At 43.6% G+C, this 26,096-nt stretch overlaps 1 protein-coding gene across 5 annotated transcripts in view; it reads right to left on the reverse strand.

Annotated features, from left to right (window-relative positions):
* ATP8A2 (ATPase phospholipid transporting 8A2) overlaps positions 1–26,096 on the reverse strand; it is a 493,942-nt gene that overhangs the window by 250,795 nt on the left and 217,051 nt on the right. For all 5 annotated transcript variants that reach the window (XM_072134328.1, XM_072134326.1, XM_072134327.1 and 2 more), the window contains one exon: positions 24,721–24,893. In XM_072134328.1, the coding sequence (XP_071990429.1) occupies positions 24,721–24,893 (173 nt within the window). The remainder of the gene's footprint in view (positions 1–24,720; positions 24,894–26,096) is intronic.

Genomic DNA, 26,096 nt, shown 5'->3' on the forward strand with positions numbered 1-26,096 from the left:
ATATAGATACTACAACCCATCATTACATCACTACTGACAATAGATGATGTCACAGCTTATCTCCTCCTCCTCCCTGTACAATGTCCTCTATATAGATAACACTGACCTCAATGAGTCAGCTCCAGGCTATAACTTCCTATGGGCTTGAGGCTGCTGTAAAGTATGTATCTAAACGCTGTTACAGAGCTCAGGAAAAATGTGATACATTTTGTTATCGGGTTTTAATGGGTCAAAAGGAAAATTGGTGACACCTTCTTTTTATACCAAAATGTCACAGAATGATAATATACTGCCTGACTACCTTAGCATATAAATTTCATACTGTACCTGTCGAACATACAAAAAAAAATTGTAATTGTAGCCAAATGGGGCTTCTTTAGTCTCGGCCAAAAGTAATGTTTTTGCATCATTTTTCCATACAAAATTTCAAAAGTTAGAAAACCAAAAAATATCAGCCAATCAATCCCAAATCACTGGTGATACTGCCAGGTGTGTGGCTACACTGTAATAGATTTCATGTCAACATCTGCAGAGACTGTGGAATAAGATAACAAGCTGGTTGAGTTGGAAATAAAATAATCAAGTGTGCTCACCAATTGCTTGCGAACATTAACCTCGCGGTGACACGTACCACAGCTTGTGATGCGCCGTAACTCAAAATGGGGACCTCTATGGAGAAAACTGCACCTGGCATCATTAGTGAAGGAGCTGCAAAGTATTTCACCAGTAATACCTTGCAAATCATAATTTAATACTCTCTCGTTCCTTTCAGTGCTGTTAATTTAACATTCAGGTCCCATCCACTAAACTTATACATTTACCGCTTCTCTAATCTGGCTTGGGGCTGTTCCAAGCCACAGAATTGCAGCTCGGCTCCTCTGTGGTTTTCTCTTTTCCTGCTTCCCTAAAAACAATGTCTGTCCCCTTCTAATATCACTCCCACAGAGTGCGCGCTGAGGGCAGGAACAGGACACGAAACAAAAGATAATTAAAAAGAATGGCGTAGCGTCACTTAATAACACGCTCCACTTCTAAGGGGATTTGCAGGAGCTGATTGCTGCAGTATATATTACATGACAAATCTGCACATGGTTAAATGGACGGCTTGATCTTACTCAGCGTGAACAATATTTTACAAAAATGCGAGCTGAACAAGATTTGTTGTTGTTTGACCATAGCGGAGATGGATAGCCAGCTGTAATGGTGGACTGTCTGTAATGGCTACAAGACTCTATACATACTTCCCTTTCATGGGATGTAAATAACTGATACACAAGAGTCATATGTCCAACAGACGTCTCTGCTGGAGGGTAAGTTGCACCAGAGGTGGTCACTAGTGGGAAGAAAGACTACACAGAAGCTGAAATGGCACCTATTACGAAAATTTAGCTCCACAAACCAACACCGACCTGTTATCCAGGACGGGGCAGGTTCATAAGGACGTCTTTCTATAGTCTGATAGATTCAGCATTAATGACTTTATTAAAATTACAGCTAAAGAGTTATAGTTGGTGGAGAAGATTCTCTTGAAGATGTCAATCCTGGATAGTTTACACCTACTTCCCTCCTACCAACCTTTTGGTATGAAGAAAATGGGACAAAAACTGTCCTAGTTTGCCACGGAAAATTGCTATACTTCAGAAACACCATTTTCTCCCCGTCACTTGATGTGCCCACCAGAATAGTACCACCGTAATGTCCCCCACACAGTATCACGCCCCTTTCTATATCACATAATGCCCATACCCTGTATTAGCACCCCCTTCCTAAGGTGCCCACTGTGTAAGAACTCCTCTCCTGTGACCAGCTTCCAAACTGTTTAATGTTCCCTTGTGGGCCATGTATAATACCCCCTGTATTAATATGTATAATGTATAATATGGCCCACAAACTAAAAATGCCCCCCTTTCTATAGCCCTCTCACTTATAATGCCCTACCTACATTCTATCCCCTACTCATACATCCAGTCCCTTCTGTAGCCCTGTACTCATAACCCCTGCTGTACTATTGCTACTGCACTTATAATAGCCCCTTTAGCTCAACTCCCCTACATAGAAGGTCCTTCCTTTCTTCAGTCTTCCCCACTTATAATACCTTCCATAATATGCTCCTATCTCTGCTCAACCCCATTCTTTTTTTCTGGAGAATCTCTAAGAATAAAAATCAGATACTCACATTTTCCCATTATCTCTGTTTCCTTCTAAACTACTGCTCTGTGTGGATCCAAAGCCGGCTGATACGATGACAACCTGCAACCCTCAGCTGTGGAAAACACCGGCAAAAGCCTGATATCTGAGCAGGGCTCCCTTCACCATTTCATTCTACTTTATCTGTGTACTCTAGACTCGGGACATATATACTGCTGCCTATGACAGCAGGATAGACTCTGAAATCTAAGACTGTCCCACTGAATCTGGGACAACTATGGGCTATGGTTTATCGTCCAGGGGCACCAGGACAAGTCAACATCATGGTCGCATTTGCTTGAACTATTCATGTTGAATCTTGAACTAGTTATGTGGGATATTAATTTAACTAAGGAGGGGAAGCAGAAAGAGTGTGTCTCCTCTCAGGGGCAAGTAAGGGGGAGTGATTATACTTTGTGAGAATGGGGTTTGGGGGGTTAAGGGTGGGGCTTATGACGTGAAAACTTTCCTCACCGGGCACAACATCAAGTTAGAAGGTATGCTACTGATTTTTGTGTACATTCTTGAAAATTCAGGTACGCTTTACACTCATTCAATAGTGCTACAAAAATTTGCAGCTATAAAAAGGGTTACTTTAACATAACAAATTTTGTTTAGATATTGGGGGGAAAAAATGTGTATGGCCATGCTCTCCACGCTGCATCCTGACGCTTATTAATACTATTCGCTCCGGCAGGATATGGCTCTAATTGCAGCTAATGAACTCCATTCCAATATGGTGAGCTGTCACATATTCTGACCATGGGGACAGCAGACCACAAAACTTGTTCTATGTCACATACAAAGAAAATACTCCACTGCATTTTCATAGCTTCACAGAGCACTCGTATTTGTTAGTATATCCAGTGTTATGTTTTTGGAGCTATAAATTGTTCCTAATTGAAATATAATTGTATTATTGTATGATGTAAAGCTGATAATACAAGGCCCCCACATAAAAGACCAGGCTCGAATTTACCGCTTCAAACCGAGGTTTGATTCTTGCGTTTCTGCTCAAGTAATCAGTCATGGAAAAATTCTGAGATCATTTGCTTCGTTTCTGCAAACCACTAAAATGTTAATTAACAGAAGCTTTCCTTTTGCTATGAGTCTTTCCGCTCAGTAAGTATTCCAGTATGTGCATTCACCTTCCTTCGCACCAGACGAAAAAAAAAAAACTACACCGCCGCATCAGATCAACACCACTCCGAACTTTATGATCTTCAGTCATCCATATTAAAATATTACTGTATCGGGGCCGCAACGCCTCGGACCCTTATGGCACTTAAATTATTAAGAGACAGCGGAGGTCCAGGAGAAAATATTGATCTGACTCCATCAGCTGCAGATCTCACAGCTCTACCAAACACACTGTGATGCCTGGATTCCAGGAGACCCCGAGCATGGTTACAGCTCCCCGGCATCTTGTCAAATATTGACTTTTTACAGTCTCCACTAAAAATCTATATCTCCCTCGATACATGAGATTGGCAGCAAGAGGGAAGGATATGTCTAACCAGGAGATACAAGCAACATAAAACATATACAAGAAGCTTATAGTACAAGCTAAAACATGTGCAGCCACACTACAAATACTTGTCATGCGATGAGGGTGTACGAGAAACATTGCATCAAACCTTTTATACTATTGGCTTTCTTGTCGAGGATCATAGATTGATATTTTTTTTTGTAAGTGCAATTTGACCTGAACATAAAATGAAAAAGAATATCTTGTCTTATGTATAGTCAAAAATGAGGATGAGACGTAAATATTGTTAGTTAATGGAATGGGAGCTCAGCTGTAGTAACCCTACACAACCACTACTATAGTGGATGGAGCTATCTACCACTGTATGTGGCGGGATTCAGGACTCCCACATTTAAATTTATGTATACAACAGCATTAATTCCATGGTTTTCTATACATCAGATAAGGGTTTCTCCTATATTCTCACATATTTTTGTGCTGAAAAACTCAGCTTATACTCGAGTATATATGGTACTTTACTTTTTGTAGATTTCTTTATTAGCATACAAGACCATAACCTTAAACAGGCTGCAAAAAAGAAACCATTACCGTTGGATTGCGAAAAAAAGGTTGAGCTATACATTCTCTCTACCATCTTCTTTAAGAAAATGGGAATCACCTCCCTGATAGAGACATCATTATACTGTATAGTGGGATCTCATGAAAGGTTAAGCTTAGGCATGGGCAAACAGCAATCTAACCTCTAGCATGGAAATAACAACATGTAAGTATATGATTTTATGGAGGGAAACATTGCAAGGAATTTGGTCAGTGCTAACAGGGTTTTATCCACTAAAAAAAAAAAATCGGGGCCCAGTGCCCAACGACAGGATGCAAATTTACGAAATGGCAAATACATATAAAAATACCGAGACCACTAATTCCAGACTGGGGCACATTTCCTACATTTTTCATTGCCCTATAACCATAAAAAAAGATTTCGATGGTCATAGAAGACGTGAACCAAGGTATGCCGCTCTGGCAGAGAAAGCCTTCATTTTAGCGGAGAAGATTGCTTTTCCATCCTTGATATTAAAATCAGAAACATGTACGGTAAACTCCCAGCTTGTTATACCTGGGGTGGATACTGAGGTTCTCTATTCAGGCCCAATTTCGCAGGAACAGCTGCAACTTACATCTTCTTACGCTTAAAAAAAAAATGAAATGCTCTGGATTGATGGGCATCATCCCTCGTGGTAATGATAATATCTCCAGTCTAAGGAAGTGAAGGTTTTGAAAATAACATCCCTGGTGGACCTTAAAGTAGTGTCCATTTCCAATTTTATTGTTTCCTCTCTGTCTTATACACGTAGGTTAATTCACTGAAGAAATAGCTAGAGAGTTAAAACGTAACCTTTATTTCACTTCACTAAAAAAATGTGTTCAAACTCCACTTAAAGGGGCACATTTACTAAGAACAGTGCAGTCTGTACTATGTGCAGTTGCCTGTGTAGTGTGCAGGGGACGCCAGATTCAGGATTTCTTGTTACACGTTGTGCATGAATCTGGCGCCCCCTGCACTGCCCCAACAGAGTGCACCACTTTTTTTTGGTCACCTTTAACAAAGGGTGTGCAACACATTTCTGTCGAACTTTGCATGTTAAATCTGGTGCACGGTCTGAGTGAGCACTGGAACGCCCCTTTCAGTGCAGAAATTTGTGTGAAGCTTAGTGCAGCCACAAAAGGGTCACGTGCGACATAAAAAGTTTTAAAGTTTAGGCCACCTCCTCTCACATGGGTATGCGGAGCAGACATACCAGTAGGTGCTCTTGGTGAGATCCATCCCCCCATTTGGGAAACTCCGCCATGAATCTGTGTCCTCTCTTCATCAGTAGAAATGTACGGCCCCTCTCCTATGACGTCACGACACAGACATCACTCCACAAGGACTCACCACACAGAAGCAATCCTGTTGCTGACTCTGCATCATGTAAGGTGGAATGCAGTCCCCATGCTGCTCGTTTGGTAGTGGAGACCTGTATGTCACCGACCCTGTTATCGTCCCCAAGGTAAAGGGGTCACATTGCATTTAGAAAAGGAGAGTAAGGCTACATTCACATGCACATATGGGGGACATATATGCGGCCGCAAACTTACTTCCATACACTGTCCTCCATAGATGGCAATAGGCGCACGGGGAAAAGATAGAACTTAAATCAAGGTTATGGTGGCACTTATCAATCTCTGTTGTGCCGAGTCTGAGTGCATCCACAGTAGGTCTCAACACCGAATGAGACCATGGAAAATAGAGCAATCTTTTTAAATGGGTGTGGGCACAATCAAAAACGGTTTCAGATGTACAGAAGTAAAAAAGTAAAAAGTTTTTTTAATTTGTAATAGTTTCTAAAATATGACAGACATTGAGTAAAATTAAAATGAACAATGTAAACACATCCGCGTACAAATCATGTAAAGATCTTAATATAGATATAGGAACTTAGTTCGACCTTAATTGTATGTGTATCTTGTTAACAGGATTCCTTTAGAGCTTTGTAAACAACTTTGTAAACAACTTTGTAAACAACTTTGTAAACAATTTCGTAAACAATTTCTATTCCTTCTGATAGCGGTTGATTCTCTAGATATAGTAATATTAGTAGTCCCGTACACAGTGGGGAGTCCTATGTCCCAATAGAAAGATTCATAAAGATGAAAAATTCATAAAGATGAAAAAATTCGTAGAGCTGAAAAATTCATGGGGATGAGAAAGTTCATAAAAAGAAAATTGCATGCATTAAAAATAAAAATAAAACATGAATAGTTGAAAACAAATTTGTTTAAGAGTAAATTGGTATCCAGGAGGTTTTTATGTTGCACAAAGTGTAGGGCCCTACACTTGTGTAGACTCTTACAGCTATTTGCCAAAAATATATATGATGTTTAAAGTCTAATCACTCACAGTTGGTGAGTTGGTTATTTTTAATGCATGCAATTTTCTTTTTATGAACTTTCTCATCCCCATGAATTTTTCAGCTCTACGAATTTTTTCATCTTTATGAATTTTTCATCTTTATGAATCTTTCTATTGGGACATAGGACTCCCCACTGTGTACGGGACTACTAATATTACTATATCTAGAGAATCAACCGCTATCAGAAGGAATAGAAATTGTTTACGAAATTGTTTACGAAATTGTTTACAAAATTACTTACAAAATTGTTTACAAAATTGTTTACAAAGCTCTAAAGGAATCCTGTTAACAAGATACACATACAATTATGGTCGAACTAAGTTCCTATATCTATATTAAGATCTTTACATGATTTGTACGCGGATGTGTTTACATTGTTCATTTTAATTTTACTCAATGTCTGTCATATTTTAGAAACTATTACAAATTAAAAAAACGTTTTACTTTTTTACTTCTGTACATCTGAAACCGTTTTTGATTGTGCCCACACCCATTTAAAAAGATAGAACTTGTCCTATCCTTCCCCATGTGCATGGACGTGGGCCGTGCATCTCTAAGGAGCGGGGAGGTGCACCGGACGTATGCCCGCATATGTTCATCTGACTTTGCTCTAACTGTAAAGAACCACAGTCTCAGGTCCCCTTCATATAGATGGATAAGGGGGGTTTAAAAGGAGGGAAGATTCAGTATAAACTGAAGATTGAAAACCCTGGGGTCAGATATAATCGGTGGAGCCCGAAGGAGTGTCTCATCTCTAAGCCCATCCAGCCCAACCCAAAGTATAGCATCCATCCCCAGCCTCTACTGAGCATACACTCAGGCGGGTCCCCAGTGTTTTCACTGCCCATATAAGGACAGTTAAATCACTGGAGAAACAAGCTGAACATCATTCACTCTTCCTGCTTCTTTCAAGAAGAAGGTGTGGAACAGGACGACATATCCCACAGTATTAGCATACCGTGGGATATGTTCTAGCCCACCAAATTAAAAGGATACATCAGGAAACCTCCCAACATATTCGACAACAGAGGGTTAACGAAACGAGGTGTCTTTTAACACCACAAGATATGTAAGAAGAGGCAGCTACACCAATCACAGGATAATGTCAGTGATGATTATGTGGCCAGCATCACTGGTTGTTTCATGTTTGGAAATACCCAAAATGTTGCATATGGTGGGGACCGATACCATTGGATTGGGTATGTAGGTAACGGAAAGAAAACCATTATTAATTTAGTCTCCATATATAGCTCCCTGTCATTTTATTTTACTGGACAGCACCATGAATAATTACATCTTGGGTGGTCTAGGGTATTAATCAACCAATAGTTAGAAAAAGGAGGTGGATCCGTATCCGTATTTTGTAATATTTCTCCTTTGGAAACTTATGTAAACATATTCCCCTGCCAGGCATGATAATTATTGGGTCAGTCCCCTAAATTAAGGAAAGTAATTGTGATAATTACAATATAATAGAGGATTGCAGTCTAAACATTTTGCTTTCTATGTTATACAAGGCTTAAAAAGAACCTGCTACCAGGAAATGTTATTCATTCTGTCAGAATAATGTCATAGATCAGTATATATTGTTTTGTGGGAAAATATTAGCCATAACTTGGTCTTAGGAGTCAAGTAGGCCTTTGGGACTCTGGAAGGGACAATCAAAGTACTTACCCAAACCAAGCTACCAGTGTTCCATCAATCAGTCAGAACAATGGATGTTATCTACTTTATATCACAAGCAGAGAAGGGCCCGTAGTTGTCACATCTGCCTAGTGTGTGGCTACTTGCCTACTGGTATGTAATAAGGAGGGGTGATTATGGCTACTGGTATGTAATAAGGGGGTTGGGTGGAAATAATGTCTCCGGGTATAATAAGGGAGGCGGTAATAATGGCTTGTGGTATATTATAAGTTGGGGATAATAACGGCTCCTGGACAGTATATTATAAGAGGGGGATGGTATAATAATAAGGGGCTCACAGACAGTATATTATAATGGGTAGGGGGGCTCCCAGACAGTATAGTATAAGGGGGGAGCTCCTGGACTGTATATTACAGGGAAGGTGGCCTTGAGGATGGAAAACTATAAGGGCGGGAGGGGGGGGGGTCATCTGGACCGCATAATGATAGAAGACTGCCGGACAATTGGGGCCCCCTAAATTGGGTAGCCCATTTATGGTTCCTGAAGGTGTGAAAATGATTTGGTAAAGTAGAGTTTCTGACTGACCATTTTCTTCCATGGTACAAAAAGAAGAATTGTGCCTTCCAGAGAAAAATCATCTTCATGCAGGACAATGAACCATCTCATGCTGCAGAGATACCTCTGTGTCATTGGCTGCTATGGGAAATCTCATGGTGTAGGCCCCATCTGCCCCTGACCTCAACCCCGTAGAGAACATTTGAAGTATCGTCAAGCAATCTATGAGGATGGGAGGCAGCTCTGGGAGGCGGTTCTGGGTGCAAAAATTTTGAAGGTGATTGTCACGGGTGGTCCCGCGACCCATATCGCGGGTCGCGGGCTCACCCGTGCTTCCCTGCCCCCGCCAGCGCGCCGCCAGCGCTGCTTACCTTCTCCGGCTCCCGGCTCGCTCCCTGCCGCCGTGCGCGCGCGGCCCCCGAATGCTAGGGCGCGCGCGCGGTCACTTCTCAAAATTTAAAGGGCCAGTGCGCCATTAATTGGCGCTGGCCATTTTGGCAGAATCTATTTAAGCCTGCCTCTTCCTGCAAGCCCCTGCCGGATCTTCGTGCCTAGCGCCCTAGAGAAAGCTTTTCTGATGTCTTGTGCTCTTCTTGTGAATTCCCGTTGTGACCCTGGTTCCGTTTCTGACATTGCTCCTTTGCCGCCTGCCCTGACCTGTTGCTACGTCCCTGACTCCGAACCTGTGCTGCCTGTCTTGACCGCCTGCCTGTCCCCGACTACGAGATTGTCTGCCGTTTCTGTACCTCGACCTCGGCTGCCACTGCGGACAAGTCACGCCTGTGGAACGACCTGGTGGTACCACGCCGCAGCTTGTCTAACCCGCTTTGCGGCGGGCTCTGGTGAAAACCGGGTACCACTTAGACTCTGGTCCCAGGTAGTGGCTTGTGCCATCGTCCGCAGTGGTTCAGAGGATCCACAACCTCACGGACCCTGACAGTAAGATCCGGCCATGGATCCCGCCGAGGTTCCGCTTCCTACCCGTCCGACTCTGGCTTCCATCGTGGTCCAGCAATCCCGAGAGATCGCCGCTCAACGCGAGCAGCTGGAACAGGTGACCACCTTGCTGCAGCAGCTGCTAGCCACCCAGCAACAGCTCTCTGAGCCTGGCCCCGTGGCTCCCGCAATCCCGGCTTGTCTTCCTGCCGTTGAACCCCGGCTTCGGCTGTCTATGCCCGGCAAGTATGATGGCGATCCCAAGTTGTGCAGGGGCTTTATAACCCAATGCTCCCTGCACATAGAATTCATGCCGTCTCAATTCGTCACGGAGCGATCCAAGGTGGCCTTCATCCTCAGCCTCCTATCTGGGAAAGCCCTGGCCTGGGCTACTCCACTTTGGGATAGAGACGACCCGGTCACGGCTAATCTCTCAGCTTTTCTGGCAGAGTTCCGGTCAGTCTTTGAAGAACCTGCAAGGGCCTCTTCTGCTGAGACTGCGCTCTTGAATCTACGCCAGGGGAATTCTTCCGTGGGAGAATACGCTGTCCAGTTCCGTACCCTGGCTTCGGAACTTGCCTGGAATGATGCGGCCCTGTCCGCAGCTTTCAAGAAGGGACTTTCTCCTCAAGTTAAGGACGCCCTGGCCGCTCGGGATCTGCCGTCTTCCCTGAGTGGTCTTATCACCTTAGCCACCCGGATTGACGTGCGATTCAGGGAGCGTGCAGAGGAATCATGCCTTGAACAACACCAAGTCCGCCCACGACGCCTCCCTCGCCTGGCTCCTGCTTTCCAAAGACCACTCCAGTCTCCTGCTGTACCATCGGCAGAGGAGCCTATGGAGGTGGACAGGGCCAGACTCTCTCCTCAGGAACGTATCAGAAGACGTCAGGGAAACCTTTGTCTCTATTGTGCCAGTCCTGAGCATTTCTTGGGGTCTTGTCCTATCCGCCCTCAGCATCCGGGAAACGCCAGCACCTAGGGTTCTTGGGAGAAGCGTCCCTAGGTGTAAGCAAAGCTTCTCCACGCTTGATGATACCGGTGCGTCTCAACTTTGGCACCTGCACCCAGATCCAGGTCTCTGCCTTCTTGGACTCTGGCTCCGCGGGGAACTTCGTGGATGCCAGCCTGGTCTCGCGGCACCACATTCCCGTGGTTCGTCTAGAAAAGCCATTGGTCATTTCTTCGGTTAGTGGCCAAATCCTTTCCGACCCAGTCCGGTACTGCACCAAGCCTCTGTCCGTGCAAGTCGGAGTTCTACACAAGGAGAGACTGTCCTTTTATGTACTTCCACGGTCCACGTCCTCCGTCCTGCTGGGCCTACCTTGGTTGCAGCTCCACGCCCCCGTCCTTGACTGGAGAACCGGGGAGATCCTCCAGTGGGGACCTGACTGCCAGTCTCGCTTTTTGAAGGTGTCTCATCCAGTGCCTGTCCTGGCTTCGTCTGTGGCTCCCAAGGTCCTGGAGGGCCTTCCCGCTTGCTATAAGGACTATTCTGACGTCTTCTCGAAGAAGCAAGCCCAGACGCTGCCACCTCACCGTCCTTACGACTGTCCTGTGGACCTGTTGCCGGGTATGTCCCCTCCGCGGGGTCGTGTGTACCCTCTCTCCGTACCAGAAACCGCAGCCATGTCGGAATATATCCAAGAGAATCTGCAGAGAGGATTCATACGTAAGTCCTCTTCCCCGGCTGGTGCAGGTTTTTTCTTCATGACCAAGAAGGACGGGTCACTCCGTCCATGCATTGACTACCGCGGTCTTAACAAGGTCACAGTTAAGAACCGCTACCCATTGCCGCTGATTACGGAATTGTTTGACCGTCTTCATGGAGCCAAGGTCTTCTCCAAATTGGACCTTCGAGGGGCCTATAATCTTATCCGTATCCGTCAGGGAGACGAGTGGAAGACCGCTTTTAATACCCGTGATGGACACTTTGAGTACCTGGTAATGCCGTTTGGACTCTGCAACGCCCCAGCCGTTTTCCAGGAATTCGTAAATGACATTTTTAGAGACTTGCTTTATGTCTGCGTAGTGGTCTATCTGGACGATATCCTGGTATTCTCTCCGGACCTAGAGACACACCAAGTCCACGTACGGCAAGTTCTCAATCGTTTAAGGGCCAATCGTCTCTACGCCAAACTCGAAAAAATGTCAATTTCATCAGCGGAGTATTCCATTTCTCGGCTACATCATCTCCGACAGAGGTCTCCAGATGGATCCTGCAAAGCTGTCAGCGGTTCTTCAGTGGCCCCGTCCAGTAGGACTGCGTGCTATACAGCGGTTCCTGGGATTTGCAAATTACTACCGGCAGTTCATCCCACACTTCTCCTCGCTGGTGTCTCCTATTGTGGCGCTCACCAAGAAGGGTGCCAACCCCCGTCTCTGGCCTTCGTCTGCTGAAGAGGCCTTTACAAAATTAAAGTCTATGTTTGCTTCTGCTCCAGTCCTGGTGCGTCCTGACACTGAGAAGCCTTTCCATCTGGAAGTAGATGCCTCCTCAGTGGGGGCCGGTGCAGTGCTAACACAGAAAAGTTCCAAGGGCCGAACCGTCACTTGTGGATTTTTTTCTAAGACGTTCTCCCCTGCTGAGAGGAACTATTCTATAGGGGACCGAGAACTGTTGGCGATTAAGCTTGCCTTAGAAGAGTGGCGCTATCTTTTGGAGGGAGCTCACTTTCCGGTCAGCATCTATACGGACCATAAGAACCTTCTCTATCTCCAGACGGCTCAGCGACTCAATCCTCGTCAAGCTCGCTGGTCACTCTTCTTTGCCCGGTTCGACTTCCTTATTCATTTCCGCCTGGCCGAGAAGAACATCAAGGCTGACGCCCTCTCTCGTGCCTCGGATGTCATTGGGGAGGAACCGGCTCCTCGGCATGTCATTCCTCCTGATCGACTGGTACTGGTCGCACCTGTGGATCTTCGTCAGCTTCCCCCTGGCAAGATATATGTAAAACCTGCTCTACGGAGGAAGATTCTGTCTTGGGGACATTGCTCCCGTGTGGCTGGGCATCCTGGGGTGCAGCGCTCTCTCTCCCTCATTTCCCGATTCTACTGGTGGCCAGAGCTGGCCAAGGATGTTCGGGACTTTGTGGGTTCCTGTGCTTCCTGTGCCCGGAATAAGCCATCACGTTTCAAGCCTGCTGGTCTTCTTCTACCGTTGCCGATACCCAGCTTCCCGTGGACTCACGTGGCGATGGACTTTGTCACAGACTTACCGCCTTCATCAGGCAACACCGTCATCTGGGTGGTAACTGACCGTTTTTCTAAAATGTCGCATTTTGTCCCTCTGCCAGGCCTGCCGTCTGCTCCACACCTTGCCAGCCAGTTCTTCACCCATATCTTCCGCTTGCATGGACTTCCGTTGCACATTGTCTCAGACCGTGGGGTCCAATTTGTCTCCCGCTTCTGGCGATCCCTATGCAATCAGTTACAAGTGAAACTGGACTTCTCTTCTGCGTACCATCCGCAGTCAAATGGACAAGTGGAGAGAGTTAACCAAACTTTGGGCTGTTACCTGCGTCACTTTGTCTCTGCCCGTCAGGACGATTGGTCCGCTCTTCTACCATGGGCAGAGTTCTCATATAACTCCCTGGAATCGGAGTCTGCCGGTGCTTCACCGTTCTTTATTGTGTACGGAAGACATCCACGTCCACCTCTACCCCTCTCCGTGTCTGCTGATGTTCCTGCTGTGGAGGAGTTGGTAGCAGATCTTAAGACTATTTGGGAACAGACTCATCAGTCCCTGCTTCAGGCATCTGCCCGCACCAAGGCTCAGGCTGATAAGAAACGCAGGCCTCCTCCCATCTTCTCTCCAGGGGATAAAGTGTGGCTCTCTTCAAAATATGTTCGCTTGAAGATTCCCAGCTACAAACTTGGTCCTCGCTATCTGGGTCCATTTGAGGTGCTGAAGCGCATTAACCCCGTGGCCTATAAGCTACGCCTTCCTCCCACCATGCGCATCCCGAACTCCTTCCATGTCTCTCTGCTCAAGCCCGTTGTCCTGAACCGCTTCTCCTGGCAAGTTCCTCCCCCCACTCCAGTGACTGGCTCCACCGACTCCTATGAGGTAAAGGAGATCCTGGACATGAAAACGGTAAGGGGGAGGCGGTTCTTCTTGGTTGACTGGAGGGGGTTTGGGCCTGAGGAGAGATCTTGGGAGCCAGAGGACAATATACTGGACCGTGACCTCCTGCAAGGATTTCTCCAGCCCAGGAGGAGGGGGAGGCCGAAAGGGGGGGGGGGTACTGTCACGGGTGGTCCCGCGACCCATATCGCGGGTCGCGGGCTCACCCGTGCTTCCCTGCCCCCGCCAGCGCGCCGCCAGCGCTGCTTACCTTCTCCGGCTCCCGACTCGCTCCCTGCCGCCGTGCGCGCGCGGCCCCGAATGCGCGGTCACTTCTCAGAATTTAAAGGGCCAGTGCGCCATTAATTGGCGCTGGCCATTTTGGCAGAATCTATTTAAGCCTGCCTCTTCCTGCAAGCCCCTGCCGGATCTTCGTGCCTAGCGCCCTAGAGAAAGCTTTTCTGATGCCTTGTGCTCTTCTTGTGAGTTCCCGTTGTGACCCTGGTTCCGTTTCTGACATCGCTCCTTTGCCGCCTGCCCTGACCTGTTGCTACGTCCCTGACTCCGAACCTGTGCTGCCTGTCTTGACCGCCTGCCTGTCCCCGACTAGGAGATTGTCTGCCGTTTCTGTACCTCGACCTCGGCTGCCACTGCGGACAAGTCACGCCTGTGGAACGACCTGGTGGTACCACGCCGCAGCTTGTCTAACCCACTTTGCGGCGGGCTCTGGTGAAAACCGGGTACCACTTAGACTCCAGTCCCAGGTAGTGGCTTGTGCCATCGTCCGCAGTGGTTCAGAGGATCCACAACCTCACGGACCCTGACAGTGATATCGGAGAAGGGTCCTATGTTACATGTAACATTTGATTTCAGTGAATGTGACTTCCTAATGCTGCAAATTCAACAAATGGCCATTTTCAGTTCTTTACAACCTATAAAATGTTTTCAACTTCTGCTGCGCATAATAATTTGGAATTCTGCATTTTGAGTTTTTATAAAATTTTAAGAATATATTGTTTGTCATTGGGAGGTTTGTTCAATAAAATTTGATTTGTACTATAACGGGCAATGACTTTTATTATACTGACTGTCATTTCCATCAATGATTTAAAAAGTCAGAGAAAAATATAATTTGCATAATAATATGGAACATGGTGTAGTGTCCAAAATCACCCTGTATTTTCCCCTTACGTCCACAATAATAAAACCAAACATATATAGTCACTTAGATCCAAAGCTTTTAGTACCTATGCAGTGATTCAATGAAGCTGGATTAGAACACCCCGGCATCACAGTGCATGTGCGCTAGGTTGAACACATGGGAAATGAAGCTTGTGTGTACCACGATGGCTTCATTGACTCAAAAAAAATTTCTACAGTGGCCATGGAGCGAAACCACAGGTAAGGTCGCCAAGTACCTGTAGTGGCTTTAGTTTCCCAAATCAACCCTGACAATTTCTCTGTAATAAAGATAAGTCTAGTTATACATATTTTTATCTGTATTTTTAATCTGTCCTTTGGCTCATACAGTAAGGTGTCAGTACAGGCAGTCCCCGGGTTACATACAAGATGGGGTCTGTAGGTTTGTTCTTAAGTTGAATTTGTATGTAAGTCTGAACTGTATATTTTATCATTGTAATCTCAGTCAGAACTTTTTTGGTCTCTGTGACAATTGGATTTTAAAAATGTTGGGTTGTCATAAGAATCAGGATTAACACTAAAGCTTCATCACACCGGTGATAACTGTTATAGCTGATCATTGTAGCCAAGGACTAAAGTACAATAAATTACCAATATCCAGAGGTCCGTTTGTAACTAGGGGTCGTATGTAAGTCGAGTGTTCTTAAGTAGGGGACCGCCTGTACTGGATATAGTCGAGGTAGTTTTGAATGCAGTTATGTATTCAGATACTTTTCTTTATCTTTCTTGTTTATTGCACGTTCAGAATTTCATCCAATAAACACTTCTGCAGTAACATTTCCCTTGAATTAGAAGTACAATGAGCCGCTTCCTCTTTTATCGCACATTCCACAGACACGGATATCTGTCGCGGTTTAAGCTAAGCATGACTTATTAGGTCACCAGCTCTCCGTCGTCTATTTCTACTAATCATATGGAAATTAGGAAGATATGATTTATGCTAATCCATAAATGCCTATCACTGTAGGCTATACAAGTAATTAACACGATGACCATTAGCGCTAAGCAAATCAAAACCGTAATTATATCTAGAAATTAAGGGCGACAGAGCTTTTTATACAGCTCTGTTGAGGAAGAATTTGCCTTCCCTTAAATACGTGGCTTACAATTTGCAAAACTTTGCAGGGAATTTTCTCATTGGAAAACGTGTACATTGATCCCTACTGTCCTAATATAGGACAACCAACATATAGTTAGGACCAGTAATATGTGGAAACAGACAACATTTTTCTAATTTTGGTTCTTTACATCACCACAATGAATTTTGAACAATATTCAGATTCACAATTCACAATTCAAAATTCAGATGGAGTTGGATATCAGACTTTCAGTCTTCATTCAAAGGATTGAACAAAATGATTGAATTTCATAAAGACAACCTGTCACCAGGTTTTACCCTAGTAAACTACTAGCCCCCTTTGGTAGGATGTGAAATCTAGAATTCCTGTTTTTACCCGTTTACCCACCGAATCCCCACCAATATCAGGCAAATATGACTCTTCTTACCTGATTTTCACATGAGATGAGCCAAGTTTAGTGGCTGCAGGGGTAACATCACTTCTAAAGCCTCTTTCTTCTGTTCCTAGAAACACGCTTTTTATGTCATATTACAGATAAGATCACATGGGGCTTATGGCTTTGTGAGCTACAGAGCCGGAGATACAGGCAGCTATAGACATAGATGGAAATGCAACCTGCAGATAAAGATCCAGTTCCGCTTATTTGAAGACTGCCTCTGTGTGCCGTTCTGCAACTCACAAAACCATAAACTTGATAAAATCTGAAAAAGTTTGACAAAAATCCTGCTTCTAGGTCCTATAGAAACAAAGATAGCGTCGTCTGAAGTGACACTCCCCCTGCACTAAATTTGACTCTTCTCGTGTAAAAAAAGGGGTAAGAAGAGTCATATATGGCAATTTTTTTTATAGGTAAATGTGCGAGATGTCACATAAAAGCGGTGATTTAGAAAGCACTTTTCATACCCTACCTGAGGGTCTAGTAGTGTAGTGGGCCAAAACCTGGTGACAGGTTCCCTTCCTTTCAGAGGCCCAAAAGTAAGTGGACAAATTCAATAACTGTAAATAAAATGTTCATTTCTAATACTTGGTTGCCAATGACTTCCTGAAGATTTGAACATAAACATAGAGCATGTTTTCTCCTTTCTTATGCTCTGCCAGACCTTCATGGCTGTGTTTTTTTTACGTGCTGTTTGTTTATGGCCCGGTTAATGATTCAGTTCTTTAACAAGTGAAATGTAACTCCATTGGGTTGAGGTCAGGTGACTGACTTGGCCATTCAAGAATATTCCACTTCTTTGTTTTAACCCCCTTAACCACTTAACGACCTGACCTGTTTTTTTCATTTCTATTTTTCATTCCCCACCTTCAAAAATCTATAACTCTTTTATTTTCCCATGTACAGAGCTGTGTGACGGCTTATTTTCTTTATTATTTGGGTCAGTATGATTACGGGGATACCAAATTCTTATAGGTTTTATAATGTTTTCATACATTTACAAAAATTAAAACCTCCTGTACAATTTTTTTTTTTGCCATCTTCTGGCGCTCATAACTTTTTCATTCTTTGGTGTACGGAGCTGTGGGTGGTGTCATTTTTTTGTGACTTTTGATGAAGTTTTCAATGCTACCATTTTTAGGACTGTGCTACCTTTTGATCACTTTTATTGAATTTTACATGTTTTTCAAAATGGCAAAAAAGTGCCATTTTCAACTTTAGCGCTATTTTACATTACGGTGTTAAACGCGGCGAAAAACCGTTATTGTATTTTGATAGTTCGGGCATTTTTGGATGCTGCGTTACCTAATGTGCTTATGATTTTTACAGTTTATTTATATTTATATGACTTCTACGGAAAGCGGAGTGATTTGAATTTTTATGGGGTTTTTTTAATATATATTTTCTTTAACTTCTTTTTATTTTACTATTTTTCAGACCCTCTAGGGTACTTTAAGTTTAACTTAGGTTGTCTGATCGATCCAACCATATACTGCCATACTACATTGCCATAACCCATGTAATCAATGGGTTAAAACGAAACAGGCTCGGGTCTTCAGAAGAAGCAATGGATCCCCGCTTCCGGATGACGTCACGGGGAGCAACGATCCTCAGCAAGATGGCGGCGCATGGGCCTCATGGCCCGCATGGGCGCCACCATCTTACAGAAGATCGTTGCTCCCCGTGACGTCATCGGGAATCGGTGATCCGTTGCTATGACAGCCTCGGGTCTGCAGTATTAAACTATTAATTACAACGTGCCCATGCGCCGCCATCTTTTTGAAGCCGTGAGCAGCTTTGCCGGCTATCAACGAGATATAGGGTTACCGGTAAGTCTTTGCAGCAGTACTATTACAGCGTGCATCGGTAAGGGGTTAAAAACAGGTTGGCATGTGAAGGAGCGGAAACTGCTAAACCAATCATCCAATTTTAATGTGGATACCCTCAAATGAAAGCTAAAAAATCTGGACTTTATACCATTTCCATTATATTACAGTACTATAACTATAATATGTTTCTGTTAAAATGTAGAAAAAAACAAATATTTATGGATTTAACCGTGAAATATGAAATTTAGGCTTAAAGAAGTGTCCTTGATGCAAAACATTGATAACAGATCCCTAGAATGGATCCTCAATTTGAAAGGTTCTATATTTCAGGTATTACATTTCAGATTGCTGGGAGCTCTGACAATCAGAACCCCAAATGATTCTCTCTTCTGAGCTAATGAAAGAATGGAACAGAAAGCAGACAGCACCATTCTCTGGGTAGTGGCTGAACTGGGCCACTGCAAATTAGCTTCTATTCAAATAAATGGGCAACAATCTGCCAACAACCTGGGCAACAACCTGGTCTGACCACTACACTATGAAGGTGCTGTCTGTTTCCTGTTTTGTTTTCTGAGAACAATAGGTTTGCGGGGGTGCCAGGTGCCAGATGAGAGTAAAGTCTGCACTCACACAAGCTGGTGTAAAACCCCATAAAATAATTATCTTATATTAATTTGCCAAAAATTCATAAATTATTAGATTACACCAAAGTCCTAAGGTAAAACAATCCTCTTAATATTACAGGTGTAAGGTACCACAATAGAACTTATTGAGAAATTCTAATAGTATTATTTTACAGAAAAAATAACGTTGGTCATTGATGGCATATGTGGACTCATATGTGGAAATAGTAGAAGTAGGCCAAGTTTTTCTATGGGAAAATCTGCAAATTGCTAAAATTCACTTAAAAAGTCAAACTTTAAACATAAGAAGGATAAAATACCAGTTATTGGATTTACTTGCCGTGATATCCTAGGCACCGAATTCACGTCTTATGTGCCGGGCTAAATTACTAAAAATTGCTGAGTAAACAAGAGCGCACCTTTCAGAAACGTATCTGGCACTTGTGATTGTGGAAGTCTGGCAAGGGCTAGCGGAACAAAAGCCAGACCGCAGCACAAGGGTTATTTTCTTCATTTCCTCCTGACAGATATACACGAGATAGGCTCGAAATACCAGTAATTAAAACTGCAAAAGCGGCAAGAGAATTTCAGCAGCAAATGTGTAGTGTATATTGGAATAAAGTCACCAAAATAATGAAAATGTGATATCTTGCAAGGACACTTGGGTCACCAGCTATTTCCGAGCAGAATATATGCTGACTTATAACCCTTGTATTTAAATTAAAGGGATTGTGGTAAAGAAGAGAAACTCGGCTTCTTTCTTTAGGCTACAGCTCCCCCTCTGGTGGGGATTACTTAGGGTCTCTTTAATGGGGAAGGTATTTCTACCATCAGCAACACCAAGCACTGCCTACCTCTGAATACTTCCATAATCTACATATCTGTCACTTACCTAACTATAGTAACCACACTAGCCTCATGTGCTCTGGCTCACTTCACCCCACCCCCTGCGGCACCAGATTGGTACTCAGCCTGTCACCCCCCCTGATCGGTAGCAGCAGGGGCTCCATGGCGCATTACTTGGTGCAACAGAGTACCTGAACTGCATCCTGGCAGCCAAGAGCACCAGTTATGGCGTCATCGCAGCACCTGAAATGTAAATTATCACAGCCAGTGCCTTATTGCAAGTCAGGAGGAACCACGCTCCGCTGGTAGCAAGCACTAGGCAGCTGAAGCGCCGCTAGTTGGCGCTATGGAGCTATGTGCGGTGACTCTTCTGCCTTACCAATAGCAGCACATCACTGTTTCACCCCAATCACTGTTAGCGCCACACTGGCAGCCCTTCTGTAGTACCCCATATGTATGTCTGTCTAGCTTGTATCTATTTGTTATTGTATTGTTATTGTCATTTCGTACTGTAATTGTTTCTCCTTATGTAATGTAATGTGGTCTTATTAATCTGTTTTGTCCTGCAACTATGTGTTTGCAACTAATGAACTAGCAAAATGTAAGAACATGCCCCTTGTAGTGTATTTATGTAACTGTAACGTACAAAAAAATTTCCTCCCAGGGAATCAATAAAATGCTATCATATTAATTTTGAAGGGCTACTTTGTGGGCTCTCTTTTATAAGGCCTTATTTAAAGTAATTTTAAAATGGTGTTTTTTTTATCTGACATATGCTTTAAGTATATAATAAAAGGGCATATCACTCTTGATCCTATGATAGATCATCCGGGCCATGGCTAGAAGAACATCAATATGTATAGCTTATAAGGAAACCCGTATACCATACTCCCACTCAAGGCTGAATGAAAATTTTATATACCCCAAAGTATAAATAAAAAAGCTCTATTTGACTAGAATCAGAATCAGAACCAAAGTAGGCTGTGCTGTTTTACATAAGCAGAGACAGGCTACATTCACAGCCATATGGTGGACGTATAGAAGGCCAACGTATATACGTCCCCCATAGACGGCAATGGGCGCACAACGCTGTATGGAAGCAGTACAGGTTGGGAATGTTAGTATTAGTAGATCATTGAGATATTGCAAGAGGTTGTGACATGGGTGTAGAATTCATGGGATAAGATCACTGACTGTTGCATTGCAAATGCAATATAAGCAGCTACCCGGACAAGAAGGGGTCATTTAAGAAAAGTGCTGAACATGAAAGATTAGGGCAAATAATTCCAAATGGAGTCACAAGAAATTCAAAATGAATTTCAGACTTTGGAGAGGCATAAGGATGACTCTGGAGAGAAGTTGTTGACAGGATTGTCTAAATGGAATAAAAAATGTTACTTTTTGTCCATAAATACCAGGATTTGTTAAATGTACCATAGATTGTTGTCCATAGAAATAGAGTCACAAGACTTTCTTGATGGAATTCAGATGTTTATGCCGATATATGTGATGACATGACTACAGTATATTAATTAATGTTAATTTTTTCGTTCAACAGCAAATGTGCATTACTGGTCATGGAAAAATATGACATCCCCTGAAATAAGATCTAGGGCCACTTTAGGAGCAAAAATTAATATAAGACACTGGGGCACATTTACTAAACAGTCTATAGTGCAGATTGCCTTACTGCGCAATGCCTATATATATATTGAATTGTAGTACTGTGCTGTACCACATATGCAGGACGAGATGTAGAAGCACTGTGCAGTGACCATATATGCAAGGTAAGGCCCCTTTCACACTTGCGTTTTTCACACGCATTTTGCATTGCACTCTGACCCATTGTAATCAATGGGTCTTTTCAGACTTGCAAATATTTTCACGCACCATACAAGTCTATGGAAATGAATCAAAAACGCATTGCACTCTGAGACACTTGCAAGTGCAATGCGTTTTTCACGCATCAATTGCCATAGAAAAGATAGAGCTCAGCCCTGAGTCAATTTCACGCGCATTTTCTGCGCTTGAAAAACACATTGAAATTGCATCAAAAACGTGCGTGAAAAACTGAGACACTGTACAAACTCTGACTGAAAACTGATTGCACTCTGATGCAAAATGTGCGTTTTTCACTGACCAAACCCTGATCGCACCCTGATCAAAATCTGACGTGATCTGCAACGCAAGTGTGGAAGGGGCCTAAGTGTAGTTGTAATATGTGGAATGCAAATGAGTAGGATACGAGTAAAAGTACTGTGCATTATATACATACATATAACTATGAGAACTGTAGTACCGTGCTGTGTCCCATATGTAGATCAATAGTAGTAGTTGTTCTGTTTGGTGCACATATAGGCAGGATAAGAGCAGTAATACTGTGCAGTGGGCATACATATAGTAAAGTAGTTACAGGCGGTCCCCTACTTAAAGGGAACCTACCACCACGATTCTACCTATAAAGGTAGATCGGGTCATAGGTTGATGAATGGGACGTGAGGATATCTCTTTTTTGGGCTAATCCTCATGTCCCGGCTATCTTTTAGTAAACTTTAATAAGCGGGTATGTAAATTTTTTTAAGCGGCTACTGGGGGGTGGAGTAGCCGGACATGAGGCTACACGTCGCGGCTACTCCACGCCCCAGTAGCCTCTTTTCCCCACCTACCATTTCATCTTCGGCGCGCAGCTACGTGGCCCTCGTCCGTGTACCCGGCATTCTGCGCATGCGCAGAACGCAGGCTCTCGGTTGCGCAGCCATAGCTCCGAGGCCGGCGCTGCTGCACGCCGGGTACTCGGACAAGATGAAATGGTAGGCGGAGAAAAGAGGCTACTGGGGCGTGGAGTAGCCGCGATGTGTAGCCTCATGTCCGGCTACTCCACCGCCCAGTAGCCGCTTAAAAACATTTGCATACCCGCTTATTAAAGTTTACTTCCAAGTTTACTAAGAGTTTACAAAGAGTTTACTAAGTGCCAAGTTTACTTAAAAACATTTGCATACCCGCTTATTAAAGTTTACTAAAAGATAGCCGGGACGTGAGGATTAGCCCAATAAAGGGCTAATCCTCACGTCCCATACATCCACCTACCACCCGATCTACCTTTATAGGTAGAATCGTGGTGGTAGGTTCCCTTTAAGAACACCTGACTTACACATGACCCCCAGTTACAAATGGACCTCTGGATGTTAATTTACTGTACTTAAGCCCAAGGATACAATGATCAGCTGTAACAGTTATCACAGGTGTCTGTAATGAAGTTTTATTGGTAATCCTGGTTCCAACATTTTTAAAATCCAATTGTCACAGAGGCAGAAAAATTTTTGTCTGGAGTTACAATGATAAAGTATACAGCTCCGACTTACATACAAATTCAACTTAAGAACAAACCTACAGAACGTATCCTTTACGTAACCCGGAGACTGCCAGTATTTACTGTGCATACATATAAATCATAGTATTGAAGGGTGATAAGGCCACTTTCCCTTATTACTGTAATTCCAATTCTGTATCATGGCTTTGCCTTGGGCACCCAAAACACCTATATTATAATCCACTGCTGCTCCCTACTACATGGTCTTAATAACAGAATCTTGGCTATATGCTGGTGATACCAAAGAATAAGAGGCTACCGTATTTTCCGGACTATAAGGCGCACATAAAAGCCTAGGATTTCCTTAGAAATCCAAAGTGCGCCTTATAGTCCGGTGCGCCCTATGTATGGAGGAGGGCAGCGGACCCTACTTACATAGGTCCCCGCTACCGGAGACAGCAGATCTCCAGCGGAAACTGCAGACCACGCGTCACGAACAACTTCTGCCACGTCGGTCTGCAGTTCCCGCTGGAGATCTGCTGTCTCCGGTCTCCGGTAGCGGGGACCTATGTAAGTAGGGTCCGCTGCCCTCCTCCACCTGAACGGACCCCCTTCCCCAGAGACCGCTCACCTCTTGCCGCTCTCACCTCCGCTCCGTTTTCTGCCACACCCCTGGACCTCCACCACGCCCCTGGCCACCCTGCGCCTTATAGCCCGGTGCGCCTTATATATGGAATTTTTCCATATATAAGGCGCTTTCTACTAATGCGCCTTATAGTCCGGTGCACCTAATGACCCGGAAAATACGGTAAATATTTCTGAAAATCCCAATCTGGGCAGAATACAGTGGCAAATAAAAGCGATTTTTACAGAAATTTTTATGTTTTGAATAGCGCTAAGTATATTCTGAGACTGCTTTACACCAAAAAAGCCCAACAATACCAATAACAAATAACTCTCACTGTGTTGACCGTTTGGGAAGAATTTTTTTTAATTTACTTCCAGAAATTCTCTGCAAATTCTCTGGGAATTCAAATTTTGTGACCACTATAACCTTTATTTCTTGCCCGTATATATGCTAATGCCCTTGTAATTCGACATGACTACATTATATGGTTTTATTTGTAATTTCAATAAAAAAATAACTACACATGACTACAATAAGAAAAAAAGATTTCAAATCAAAGTTTAAAAAAAACGTAAAAAATTGTAGATCACTCAAAAAAAAATTAATGATTGTATTGCACCTTAGAAAAGTAGAACTTCCAAGGAATCCCAAATAAAAAAAAAATGTTGAGGGAAATATAAAACAAACCAACATCTGGTCACATTGTAGTTTTCCAGCAGAGATTATCTACACTTTCTGTTTTGCTCATAATAAAACGCTCCAGTAAACGCTTTTTCTCTGCATTGATTTGGCCGTTAAGCCTTTCTGTGCGATACATTCCCCAAACAAACTATTTTACAAGATCCAGTATAGATTTTACAGCCCCCAACTTCAGACATAACTACTTGTAGATCATAGTGGCTCATATGAAAATGCAATATAGGATGTATTTTTCTCTGTACCTGCAGCAGATGACCGCCTTACAAGACAGCGCCAAGTCTAAGAAGCACTGACGGACTTCAAATGAGAGGGCGTACTTCAGGGTCTGCCCGTCGATGATTAAGGCAATGTCGTTTTCTTTTCCAAGCGTGTCTCCCAGGTTATTGCAGTGATTTGTTAGCGTTTCTCTCGTTGCCTTTAAAAATAAGAAAATTTTGATAAGTAAATTGACTTTACCATTTTTAGGACTTAATGGGGGGGGGGGTTTAACACAATGTTTTTTTCTGGTTTGTTTTACTACTTTTTGAGACTTTTTGTTTCAGTTGAGACAAAAAGGGGTATTTATCAGGACTTCTAAGTCACAAGAACAAGCACTTGCGATTATGGGCCGTGGCGTAACTATAGTGGTAGCAGCCATAGCAGCTGCTATGGGGCCCGGAGTATCAGGGGTCCCCGTCATTTGACCTAAAACAATAACAAATGGAGGATGTGTACCATGATATACATATTATGCTGCACATTGTACAGCATATTATATATATATAACATATCTGTGATGTATATATTCTGGATCTATGATGTGTATATGCTGTATGTGTATACAGTGTATGCTATGTGTATGTATGTTGCACATTTATATATGGCACTGTATGTGTGTGTATATGCTCTATATGTGAGTGCATGAGTGCATAAATTTGTGATCGTCACTCCCATGTGTGAGTATACAAATATGCATATTTTTTAAGTGGTAAAGGGGGCCCGATTCAGAAGCCTGCTATGAGGCCTGCCTCTCCAAGTTAACCCCCTGTTTAAGGACGTGGAGGGGTGTGAAAGAGCGTGTGGCTGTCGGGGGAGTGGGCCAGCACCAGACAATCCTGTCCCTGTGTGCTTCAATGTTCAACAAACTTTGCAAAACATAGTAATAATAATAATTTCTTTATTTATATAGCACACACAGATTATGCGGCACTAAACAGAACTTGCCAAATCAATCCCTGTCCCCAATGGGCCTCACAATTTAATCAACCTACCAGTATGTTTTGGAGTGTGGGAGGAAACCGGAGGAAACCCAAGCAAACACGGTAAGAAGTCCAGTATGTACACAAAAGAAATAACACTGTCTCTTCCCACCCAAAAATGGCAGAGCTCCTGAAGCAACCACAGTTACAGAAGAGCATTAAATAACACAAGGAGCAGTTTTCTGAGTGGAAAGTCAAATTTAAGGGGGTGTCACAATAAACATGGTAAACTTGACTTCCTAGCAGTTTTTATCTCTGATTTGCAATTTCCTTAGTAGAGACCAAGCTGCTGTGACTCACTGCTGCCCTCTGCATAGAACTTCTATGTAATCCGACTTATTAGCAAGATGGAATAAAGCAGATTTCTGAATGTCAGTAAA

Source organism: Engystomops pustulosus, chromosome 2, assembly GCF_040894005.1.
Source record: "Engystomops pustulosus chromosome 2, aEngPut4.maternal, whole genome shotgun sequence".
NCBI lineage: Eukaryota > Metazoa > Chordata > Amphibia > Anura > Leptodactylidae > Engystomops > Engystomops pustulosus.